This window comes from Chlamydotis macqueenii, chromosome 1 (assembly GCF_036417535.1).
Source record: "Chlamydotis macqueenii isolate bChlMac1 chromosome 1, bChlMac1.mat, whole genome shotgun sequence".
Lineage (NCBI taxonomy): Eukaryota > Metazoa > Chordata > Aves > Otidiformes > Otididae > Chlamydotis > Chlamydotis macqueenii.
In genome coordinates this window covers 190,433,313-190,445,826 of record NC_141556.1, presented here as the reverse complement: position 1 = coordinate 190,445,826, position 12,514 = coordinate 190,433,313, and the positions used below count along the sequence as shown (strand labels likewise).

Below are 12,514 nucleotides of genomic sequence, written 5' to 3'. Positions count from 1 at the left end.
TCTCAGAGGATCTGGGCTGAATTACTAGTTATATGGTGTGGGGATCTATAATCCTTAATGATAACTGCTTAGCAGGAAGAGCTGGTCCTTCTATTCATATTTTCTTCACAGTATTCCTTTCTACATTCTCATGTAACAGAAGTACAATCTTTTCTTAAGATGTGTTGTGGTTTAGCTCCACTCAGCAGCAGTCACTCAGTCCTCCCCCTCACCGCAGTGGGATGGGAAGGAAAACAGGGAAAGAAGAGAAGGGAAAACTCATGGGTTGAGATTAAAAAAAAAAAAACAAACAGTTTAAGAGAACAACAGAGGAAAAGAAAACAGAGATCGTAGAGTCATAAAATAGTTTCAGTTGGAAGGGACCTCTGAAGGTCATCTAGTCCAGTTCCCCTGCAAGAAGCAGGGACATCTCCAACTAGATCAGGTTGCTCAGAGCCCCGTCCAACCTGGCCTTGAATGTTTCCAGGGATAGGCCATCCACCACCTCTCTGGGCAACCTGTTCCAGTGTTGTACCACTCTCATTGTAAAAATTTTTTCCCTTAAGTCCAGTCTGAATCTTCTTCCTTCTCTTTTCAAACCATTACCTCTTGTCCTATCACAACAGGCCCTGCGGAAGAGTTTCTCCCCATCTTTCTTATAAGCCCTCTTTAGGTACTGGAAGATCACTGGTCTCCCCGGAGCCTCCTCTTCTCCAGGCTGAACAGCCCCAACTCTCTCAGCCTGTCCTCATAGGAAAGGTGCTCCAGCCCTCTGATCATCTTCGTGGCCCTCCTCTGGACCTTCTCCAACAGGCCCATGTACTTCTTATGTTGCGGGCTCCAGAGCTGGACGCAGTACTCCAGGTGGGGTCTCACCAGAGCAGAGTAGAGGGGGAGAATCCCCTCCCTCAACCTGCTGGCCACACCTATTGTTATTGTCCTGGTTTCAGCAGGGATGGAGTTAATTTTCTTCTCAGTAGCCGGTGTGTTTTGGATTTTGTGTGTGAAGAATGTTGATAAAAACATTCTGATGATACGAGTTGTTGTTAATGAGACCAAGGACACTGTCTGGCTTTCCAAGTCTCGTTAACGTGCAGATGCGGGAAGCTGGGCAAAAGACAGACAGAATAATTGATCCAAATTGGCCAAAGAGAGTATTCCATGCCATAAACATCATGCTCAGTATATAAGTGGGGGTTGCCCATGGGAGGGGGCATCATTTTCAGTTATTCCTTTTCTTGTCGGGTATCCGTTTGGGCACCCTTGGCATCCTTTTCTTCTCTCTTGCTTGCTGGCATCGTTCCCTCTACCTTGCTAGCTTGCTCTCCCCCTTTGCTTGCTGCTCGGTGTTGTTCCTGTGATCGCTGCTCAGGACGGGCTGCGTCGGTCATTTGGACATCGGGTGGTGAGAAATTGTACATTGTTCATTTTGTATATTTTGTAGATATTAATATCCTTATATCCTGTTAGCTTTGTAGTTTTTAGTATTTTCAGTAAACTGTTTTTATCTCAACCCACGAGTTTTCCTTTCTTCCCAATTTCTCTCCCCTGTCCCACTAGGTAGGGGCAGGGTGAATAAGAAAACTCTGTGGTGATCCGGGCTAAACCACCACAGTTATGCAGCCCAGGATGCGGTTGGCTTTCTGGGCTGTGAGTGCGCATTGCCAGCTCATGATGAGCTTCTCATCCACCAGCACTCCTGAGTTCCTCTCCTCAGGGCTGCTGTGAATCCATTCTCTGCCCAGCCTGTATTTGTGCTTGGGATTGCCCCAGTGGCAAGCAATGTAAAATGTTTGAAATTGTGAAAGATGCAAAACAAGAACAATAACAGAATATACTTAAGCACTTAATTTACAGTACAATAGCTCATGGTAGATCCTGATGCCCAGCTCCCTCCCAAGTAGCAAGAAGCTGCCCTTTAGTACAATCTCCAATTTATATGCTGAGCATGATGTCACATGGGATGGCAGAGCCCTTTGGCTAATTTGGATAAAGTGTCCCAGCTATTATCTAATTATTAAACTATCCCAGCTGTGTCCCCCAGCCACAGGTGCTACCAGCTCCAGCTCCTCTCCCAGCTCAGATGAAAATTCACTCTATTCTAGCCGGAACCAGGACTAGGGAGGATTGGTTTATGTGGTAGGGTAGCCCCACTCTGGATCAAGCTCACGGGGTCTCTCACTCACTCCTCCCACCTTCAAGGGAATGAGGGAGAGATAATAAAACAAAAAGGCTCGAGGTTTGAGATAAGGACAGGGAGAGATCATTGAAGTTACCATTGCAGGCAAAACAGACTCAACTTTGGGAAAACTGTGGAAATATGAGATAGTGGGAGGAAGACCAAATTAGCTATGAATACTGGGCACTGATTTTTAAATAAATAAATCAGGTTTACAAATTGTTTGGCACCTGGAACAGAAGTGAATAAAAATTACCGGAAGATCAGGAGTTAGCCCTTCCCTCCAACTAAAAATAATGGAAACACTTAATCCGGAGTGAAGGGCCAGACATTGGGAAAGTGTAGTCTGGTAAGAATGGAAAAAGACAGAAATGGAAATTACTACAGGTTAACAGACCTGGAATGTAATTATATGTAAAACTCAGAATTTGTTGAGAGCTATAGTCTGTTGCACAATTAATGAAGATTAGAAGAATCTAGGAAAATAACCTTGTAGTAGGCAGGGATGTATGTCTCAGAATTTGTAAGTGTAAACTATGAAAAGGATGGCATCAGAAGCTCAGACAAATTCCTCAAACAAGCAGTAGGAATGGCAATTGCTTAACATGAATTGACTTAACGCTTTGTGACACTACTGGCACAGGTGTCAATAAAGCCTTCAAGGCTAAGCAAGACTTGAATGAACTAACTGAAAATTGTCAGGAGGTTTCACCATTAGATTTGCTACTAGTCATAGTGGTTTCATAGCACACTTTTGCACTGTACATCCTGGATATGTCTTTGTGAATCCATTTCGGTGTAGTTTTTTTTCAGAAGTTTTTTTAGTTTTGTCAAAAAAAAAAAAATTAGAAATTCCAAGGGGAAAAAATAGAGGAAGTATTTGATCAAAAGGTGGATACATCAGAATTAAAATCCTGGATACTTCTTAACTCACCTCATTGCAAAGCTGAGCTCTATATCTTTTGACTTCCTCCCAACTCTTTAGACAGAGCCTCCTTTTCCTTGTTAGTAGCCTATCCACCTAAATCAGTTGCTGTAGCAGTTCACTGTATTTGATTCCGTTCTTCAGAGTGACAAAAGTTTTTCTTAAGGTAAAACTCAGCAGCCAGGCAAGATTAAAAAGCAGGCTTCCTAATGCAGATTCTACTGGTTTGCTGATTCAGCTCAAAACATGAGGCCTGATCCATGTTTCCCTTAAATAAAGTACATGTGTCTCAAGGAAACTGAGAGAAGAGCCTTGCTAAGATCCAGTTATTGTCCTCTTGTGCAATGTCTTGTTTTCCAGTTCCCCAGATCTTTATTGCAGACAGTTAAGTTCTAAACTTTGTTTCATCTGAAAGTCTTTTTTCTTAGAAGTGTGTCGTAGTTCAGCCCTGATCAGGACCAGACTACGCAGTCTCTCGCTCACTGCCCCCACCTTCCAAGAGAACAGGGAGAGAAAATATAAGGAAAACCGGCTCGAGGTTTGAGACAAGGACAGGGAGAAATCCTTAAAGTTACCATCACGGGCAAAACAGACTTGACTTGGGGAAAACTATTCATTTATTACTACAAACAGCAGGATAATGAGACAGAGAACAAGATAACCTCCCCCCACCCCTCCCTCTTCCCGAGCTTAACATTATCTCTACTACCTTCCCCGCCCCCCAAGCGGTACAGGGGGGAAGAGGGAATGGGGGTTGCGGTCAGTTCATCACATGTTGTTTCACGCCGCTGCTTCATGGTTGGGGGAAGAACTCCTCGCATTCCTCCCCTGCTCTGTTGTGGGGTCCCACCCCTACGCCACAGTCCTTCGTAGAACTGCTCCGGCGTGGGTCATCTCTTCCATGGAGTTCAGTCCCTTCAGAACAGCTGCCCCAGCGGGCCCTCCACGGGCCAGAGCCGCCTTCAGGCATCCACCTCCTCCGGTGTGGGATCCTTCATGGGCTCCAAGTGGATCTCTGCTTCTCCATGGACCTCCATGGGCTGCAGGAGGACAACCTGCTCCACCATGGTCGTCACCACAGGCTGCAGGGGAATCCTGGCCAGGAGCCGCATTACTCCTCCCCCTCATTCTTCACTGACCTTGGCGTCTGCAGCTGTTCCTCACAACAGGCTGGTAGATGTCTCTCAGGATTTTTTTTATATCTTATTCACTTCTCATCTCCTCTCCACTTCTTGCAGCTGGGCTGGACCGAGTCGGGCCCAGTCGGCTGCCTGGCAAGAGGCCAGAGGGTGAGGCCTGCAAGGCCCATGAGGCCTGCGCCTCCCCCTCTGCGCCTCTGCCCCCGCTTAGCTTCTTCACATCTTCTCTTCTCTTTTTTTTTTTCTGTTTTCCCCTTTTTAAATACATTATCGCAGAGGCGTTATCACAGAACATTCTGCTACCAATTGGCTCAGCCTTGGCCAGCAGCAGGTCCGCCCTAGGCCCAGTCGAGTCCACTGAACAAAGGGGAGCGACTTCTAGCAGTTTCCTACAGAAGCTACCACCTGAGGCCCCCCCCTCACTAAACAAAACCATGACAAAGTACCAGAATAATTTAACCTAATCCTTGCAAAATAAATTTAAACTGGGAAAAAAAAGCCACAAAAACCCACTTCCAATCTGATATAATAGGAAATGGACAGATGGAGAACTGCAGAAAGTCTTTGTGCAGAAAGATAGTTGTTGGAAGGAGGAGTGCAAAATAACAGCTCTTGTAACTGTGGAAGAAGACAGAAGAGGAGTTAAAGGTCAATCCAAGTCATTATAGGCTATGATCATAGACAAAGACTGTGCACCAGTTGCAAACTAGAATTTTTTTTTTTTTTTTTTCTGTTTACCTCTGTTATAGCACAACAGTGAAAGAAGAGTGTATTTCAGCGCGTGTTCTCATGTGTTAGCAATTGGAGTTCTGGTCGTAATTGCAAGGAACTTCAAGGCTTTAATGTTTCCTAGAAGGTTGTTTGTTACTTGAATGTACTGTTCTAATTTTCTCTGTGTATGTTGAACAATTAATAAAAACCAAATCCTAGCAGCCAGTCGTAACAGCATTGTAATGCTGACCTATAAAACAATTAATGCTATGAATGAAGTTGTTCACTACAGGGAATCAGGTACTGAAGTAATAAATGATTGATTTATTTTCTTAATTACGGTCTCCCTTTATTTTTTTGTTTTCAGTACCTGTACATGAATATTATTTCATTGTATAGTTTGTATGACTAAACTGCATTAACATTGCTTCTTTCTGATACAGAGCTATGATAAATGTTTTCTTGGGTCATCGGAGACTGCTGATGCTAATAGAGTGTTCTGCGGCCAGCTTGGGGCAGTGTATGTATTCACTGAAGCACTCAACCCAGCACAGATTTTTGCAATACATCAGTTAGGACCTGGATATAAGGTAATAATGGATCTTAAAAAATGTAAAACTAGAAAAAGAAAATAATAGATAGATATATTTGGAAGGCATGTATGCATGTAGATATTGCTCTTAGGATCATGTAGAGCTATGTGATTCGTTTTCAGCAAAAAAAAAAAGAATATTTCTTCAAGCTTGCACCAGCTTTTTGAAAGATGCAAGTCATTTATTTAAAGCATAGCTGAAACATATTTTTTATGTAAAATTTATGACTCCAGCTCCTAATCAGATTAGACCAATTTTGTATTTGGTGTACTGAATACCAGGGGAATAACTTTCTTCTCTACTGTTTATGTTTAAAACCTGGGTTAAGGCAAATTAACATTCATCAAGGTATAATAAACCAATTCTGTACAAGTGCATGGTTTCAAACAGTTTTGCTGAACTAGGAGTTGAGCTTTTTGCTCTTGCTTTGCCAGTGACATTTAGGGGCAGTTCGAGCAAGTTATTTGTGCATGCATAAACTTGGGTGTCTAGTATGAACAATCTCTTGTGTCTTAGAATGGCTGTGTATAGTAGTATTTCATAAGGAAAAAACAATGCAGATAACTTTGCAGAAGTCTGCAGAAAGTGCCGGCTGGAAAAGACTAGAAAATGAATCTAAGTCCAGCTAAACACTATTTAATTTGTATCACCCATTATTCCTAAATTTTCTTTTTCCAATTTGTGAAATTTGCAGTACCATCTCAAGTAGACTTTCAGGATTTTAGCATATATCATGTACTCTGAAAAGAAAAACTTTTATAAATAGCAAGTAAAAATCCACATTTAGATTCTAATAATATTAATTTGGTGTACTGAAAATGATTGCTTAAATTATTTGATAACAGCTAACACTTGAATAACAGTGAAACTTGAAAATATCTTTTATGGTATGTATGTATGTAGTGTGAATAGCCAAATATATGTCAAGGTTACGTGGAGAAGAGGAAGTCTTCTATTGCATATGGTTGATGGTTAAAACCTACCTTGAAACAAAAATGCTCAGTCAGTCAAGAGAAGGGTATCACGTGTGCAAACAATGAGTGCTTTATTCCAAACTTAACACTGTATTTTGTTTGAATAGATATATCTTCCAGTGGTTTTTTTTTTGTTGTTGTAAAAAAGAAAGTAGTGTAACCTTATACTTCTTAATAGTAAGTGTGGTAAGTCTTTATGAATTTATTAAGTTCCTGGATTTGTAGCAGCATACTGAAGTGATCTCAAATATAAATAATGTTTTCATTTGTTTCAAGAAATGTAAATTATCATGCTATATTTTGTGAGTGTTGAAGAGGTTCATGAGGTATACACGTTTTCATGCTAAACAACATTTCCAGTAATTACTGCACTAACTTTATTACAGTTTTGTCAAATTACCTTGCTTGATTCATACATTTCCCTTAAACTACATTTCTTCACACAAGTAGCTTCCTACTGATTTTTGTAAAATGTCAGTGAGATAAAATTTAATATTATGGGGATATTTTTATTTGGTATATCAAGTTTTTAGGTTTAGATTGTGTAATGCCTCCTTTCTCTCTGAAGTAGTTTCCTACCTTGTCCAAGAATCTGAAAGTATGTTTTACTAATAGCAGTTTAAAAGAGCAGGTTCCTAGAGCAGGACCCTAAAAATAGCATGGTTTCTTTCTTTAACTTCCTTGTTTCCAAAATCTAAGACAAAACAGAACCCTTTTTGCTCTCCTTCCAACCCATGATCTACCTACAGCCAAAGAGGAACTATGTCTTGCAATTTAGAGATCTCAGGGCACTGATTGTGGTTTTCACTTAAAGCTTACTTCTTTCATGACTCCATTTATTTCTGTAAATTCTTTCAGATTCTGTGTGGGTCCAAAGGTCCATCAGTTCAGAACACTTCAGTATGATATTTCATAGTCCAGGAGCCTCAACTGACAAATAGTTCAAATTGCGGGACATTAGAGATGTCGTAGTTCAGCCCCGATTGGGACCAGACTACGCAGTCTCTCTCTCACTCCCTCCACCCTCCAAGAGAAAAGGGAGAGATAGTATAAGAAAAAACGGCTCGAGGTTTGAGACAAGGACAGGGAGAAATCCTTAAAGTTACCATCACGGGCAAAACAGACTTGACTTGGGGAAAACTATTCATTTATTACTAAAAACAGCAGGATAATGAGACAGAGAACAAGATAACCTCCCTCCACCCCTCCCTCTTCCCAAGCTTAACATTATCTCTACCACCTTCCCCCTTCCCGCCCCCCGCCCCGAGTGGCATAGAGGGGAAGAGGGGATGGGGGTTGCTGTCAGCTCATCACGCGTTGTTTTACGACGCTGCTTCATGGTCGGGGGAAGAACTCCTCACATTCCTCCCCTGCTCTGTTGTGGGATCCCACCCATACACCACAGTCCTTCGTGAAACTGCTCCAGCATGGGTCATCTCTTCTACGGGGTTCAGTCTCTCCAAAACGGCTGCCCCAGCGGGCCCTCCACAGGCCAGAGCCTCCTTCAGGCATCCACCTCCCCCGGTGTGGGGTCCTTCATGGGCTCCAAGTGGATCTCTGCTCCTCCATGGACCTCCATGGGCTGCAGGGGGACAGCCTGCCTCAGCATGGTCGTCACCACAGGCTGCAGGGGAATCTTGGCCAGGAGCCGCATTACTCCTCCCCCTCCTTCTTCACTGACCTTGGCGTCTGCAGCTGCTCTTCTCACAAGAAAAGTTCTTCACAACAGGCTGGCAGACGCCTCTCAGAATCTCTTCACATCATCCATCTCATCTCCTCTCCACTTCTTGCAGCCGGGCCGAGTCGGGCCCAGTCAGCCGCCTGGCGAGAGGCCAGAGGGTGAGGCCTGCAAGGCCCATGAGGCCTGCGCCTCTCCCTCTCCACCTCTGCCCCCGCTCAGCTTCTTCACATCTTCTCTTCTCTCTTTTTTTTTCTGTTTTCCCCTCCTTAAATACATTATCGCAGAGGCGTTATCATGGAACACTGCTACCAATCGGCTCGGCCTTGGCCAGCAGCAGGTCTGCCCTAGGCCTGGCCGAGTCCACTGAACAAAGGGGAGCGACTTCTAGCATTTTCCTACAGAAGCTGCCACCTTAGTCCCCCCCTTACTAAACAAAACCACAACAAGAGATAACATTCTTACCCTTATCTGACTTGCTGATGCTAACTGGCCTTTCAGAAACTTTTCTTAAGTAGTTCACTACATATCCTGTTCATTCTAATTGTTGATACTGCTAGCCAACTGAGAGAGTCAACTGTTCAACTTTTCCAAAAGAGCAACTATTCTAGAAGCGTTATGAACTCCAGTTGTACTAAAGTTTTTCTTCCAAAAGAGAAAAATACATGATAATTTTTGGAGAATATTTTCATGCAGATGTTTTTTTCTTTCTTATGACTGTCTGTTGTAGTTCCTTTGATTTACAATTCTTACTTTAGTCTACTATATCCCAGAATTCTGATTCTTTGGGGAAAACGACCGTCCCTTATTTAGTGCTCTACCTGCTTTGTTCTGGCAAGAGACTACGATTTTGCCTCTCATTCAGCTGCCCCTAGTTTACAATGACTGCCGTTAAGACCTCTGGAATAGAGAGAAATCTGCATACTCTACCAACATACTAGAACTCAGGACAGTGCAGTAGGCACACATCTGTGAATACGTGTAGTATGTAATGTTGCAAATAACACCAAAGCCATGAAGTTCAGGAGAAGGCAGATGTTGATCTGCAAAGTGAGTCTGTTGCCAGTCTATCATAAGCCCCATTGTGTGATACAGATAGAAGCAATGGATTTTAGGATTAACTGGAGAAGTCATTATATTAAGTTTTATGTATTATTGATATATAATATTTATCTAATTTTTTATATAAACATATTTCTATTATATTATTTGTTGCACATTGCATGCTTATTACAGAATGTTGTAACGTAGAAGTAGTTTGTAATACTTCCATGCTTGTCTTGCTCAACATGTCCTTCTGAATGCGTTTAGTTGTAACCAGCATGTCTTAATGTAATAATTTGTTTATTAAGCAAGTAGATAGATTACTCTGAAATACTAAACATTCCGTTGTAGCAAAAAGACTGGTTTTTTTAAGAAAAAATATTACATTGATTGTGTGAGTAGCAATATTGAAAAGCTGTCACACTTAGTAACTATTGAATAGACATGACAGGTAATCAAACTTTTAAGAGGGGAAGAGAGTGAAATATACTGGCAGTAGAACTATGCAATTTACCTTCCCAAAAGTATCTTGAAATTTGAAATTATAATTAGTAAATATAGTAGAATTCAGTATTTGCATTCCCAGGTTTTATCTGTAACAAAGCATGCTCATTTTGAGTCTTGCAGTTGCTCAACAGGACTTTTACCTACTATGTTGGCACTTTCAGTTGCTAGAGGTTGCTGAAAGAAAAAGGAAATGAGAGCAGCATCCTTGCTCTCACTGTGCTTTTTCTGCAACCCATCATTGTTCCCAGGCAGCAAAGAAGAGAGAGAAGCGTGTCTCATCTGGCGTCCTGAAGGGCTGATAAACACAGAACAGAGAGGCAAGGAAGGTAATGTGGGAGGAAGAGATGCGTCTGATAGCACTGGTTTGGTGCTGTTTATAAAGGGATGTTTCAACAATGCCCTTTCCTAATAGCTCTCTCAAGTCTACGCCACTCCTCCTAACCCTCCCTTATGCACTTCAAAATTGGTTTTCAAGATTATTCCATATGTTGCTGCCTCTTGATCAGTGGTGAAGTATCAATCTTTTTGTTGTGTACAAAGGTGAGAGTAAAAATGCATTAATGCACACACATACAAGCGCACACAAAACACTCTTGAAAATTCAAATTTGCTTAACCCAATTATATAGTACAAGGTAACATTTTACGTATAATCGCTGAACCTACAATAGCAAATTCTATTGTGAATGGTAAATCAAAAGACAGCACTCTTGCTGCTAAAGGAAGGGGAAAGCTACTGGTGTTCATATAGTGATCCTGATCAAGCACAGCTTCTTTTACTGGAGAAGACAGTGCTGGAGTAGTTCTCAGCTCTCTCCGTTCCCTCTCCTATTCCTGTAGGAGCAACAACTACCTTTTATACCTTCTTTACGGATCCTGTATCTATTTTTACCATATATAGAATATGTTAAATCTAAGGGTCTTTTTTGCTGTCTTTATGCCCTGACACCGGTTGTACCAGATCTCAAAGTTTCATTCCTTTAGTGACCAGAAACTAACCATTTGCAATTTCAGCTTGTACACTTGACAGCCTCTGTTGTCCTCCTGTGGTTTTATTTTCCCAAGTCCCTAGTACAGTATGCATATACTGAATTTATTTTCTCTTTATGTAGATCAATATTAGTAATAAGAGTATCATATATCACAATTTGTTGTCTCTCTTTCCATTCTATTATTATAATATTTTGAGTAGGAGACTAGCATTTCCAATTTATGATCACTTCTGTTAGGCTTTAATTGCAGAAAGTTCCTTTAATTCTTGTTTTCCTCCAGAAAAACCCAAGAGGCAGTATTATATTGATTAGTAACTTATTTGTGTTTAACTTTCAAACAGTGGTTTCTGATAAATTCTTGAGGCATAGTAAACACTGAAAACCAGGAGGTAGAATTCTGCCAAAATTTGTTTAGAAAACTAATTTTATTTTAACTTAGACAATTTAGAAAGTTGTGAAATTTCACGGTAATGAAATGATACAAATTTTGTGTTGAAACACTGGCATATTTAAAATGGCAAAGTTATGAAAAACTTAAAGAAGTAAAGCATTCTGAGCTCTGGAATCTGACAAAGCTTAGAGGCATGAAACGTTTTCAGGGTAAGAAGTGTTTTCGTGTAATAAAGCATCCAAACACAGCACCTGCAGAATGTAGATATCTTTGGAAATCATTGAAATCACCAAATTGTTTCTGTCTCTGCAGAAAATGCACAGAAATTTATCTGTAAAATGCTCTCTGGGGAGAAACACATCATCACCTTTCTCAGGAAAAATCTATAATCTGTAACAGTCGTTTCCTGATAAGTGAGATGTAGGCAGCCATATCAGCAGAGAGTCAGCTTTCAAGCTCTAAACGTAATACTCATTCTTTAGGTTTTTCTACTTCAGTAAGTAGTGTAGCGCAACAGGAACACATTTCTAGATGAAAACTTTTGCTGCTGAGGTCCAAATACCCACTGTGTGTATTTTGGGGGTTTTACTTCATGTTGGTTGGAGTCTGATCCTTTGGGCTGAATAACTACCACCAGCTGGAGGACATTTCAGTTTCAGCCAAAAGGAAATCTCTCTGGTTCTGAAAAGCTTTGCAGTGTGAACAGAGCAGTAAGTGGGGATTACTGAGAGTTTCTCTACAAAATGAACTCCTAACCCAAGTGAAAATCACAAAATCACTGAATAGTTGAGGTTGGAAGGGACCTCTGCAGGTCTTCTGGTCCAATCCCACTGCTCAAGCAAGGCCACGTAGAGTCAGTTGCCCAGGACTGTGTCCCAGACAGCTTTTGAGTATCTCTGATGATGGAGACTACCACCTTGCTGGGCAACCTGTGTGCAGTCACCCTCACAGTAAAACAGTGTTTCCTGACGTTCAGAGGGAACCTCCTGTTTCAGTTTGTGCCTGTTCCCTCTGGTCCTGTCACTGGGCACCACTGAGAAGAGCCTGATTCCATCTTCTTTGCATCTGTCCTTCAGATTTATACAGAGATCCCCCTTGAGGCTTCTTTTCTGCAGACTGAACAGTCCAAGCTCTCTCAGCCTTTCCTTATAGAAGAGACGCTCCAGTCACTTCATGATTTTAGTGTTCCTTTCTTGGACTGCCTTCAGTAAGTCCGTGGTTCCTTTGTACTGGGGAGCCCAGAACTCCAGCTGTGGCCTCACCAGTGCTGAGTAGAGGGGAAGGATCACCTCCCTCAACCTGCTGGCAACACTCCTCCTAATGCAGCCAAAGATATCGTTATCCTTCTTTGCCAAGTATAGATTCAACCACTGACTTCCCATTCATTTATTTTTGCCCTTCCT

At 41.7% G+C, this 12,514-nt stretch overlaps 1 protein-coding gene across 2 annotated transcripts in view; it reads left to right on the top strand.

Moving 5' to 3' along the window:
• Positions 1-12,514, top strand: part of NBEA (neurobeachin) — a 509,094-nt gene that overhangs the window by 121,453 nt on the left and 375,127 nt on the right. For both annotated transcript variants that reach the window (XM_086771979.1, XM_086771978.1), the window contains exon 8: positions 5,377-5,523. In XM_086771979.1, coding sequence (XP_086628105.1) covers positions 5,377-5,523 — 147 coding nt within the window. The remainder of the gene's footprint in view (positions 1-5,376; positions 5,524-12,514) is intronic.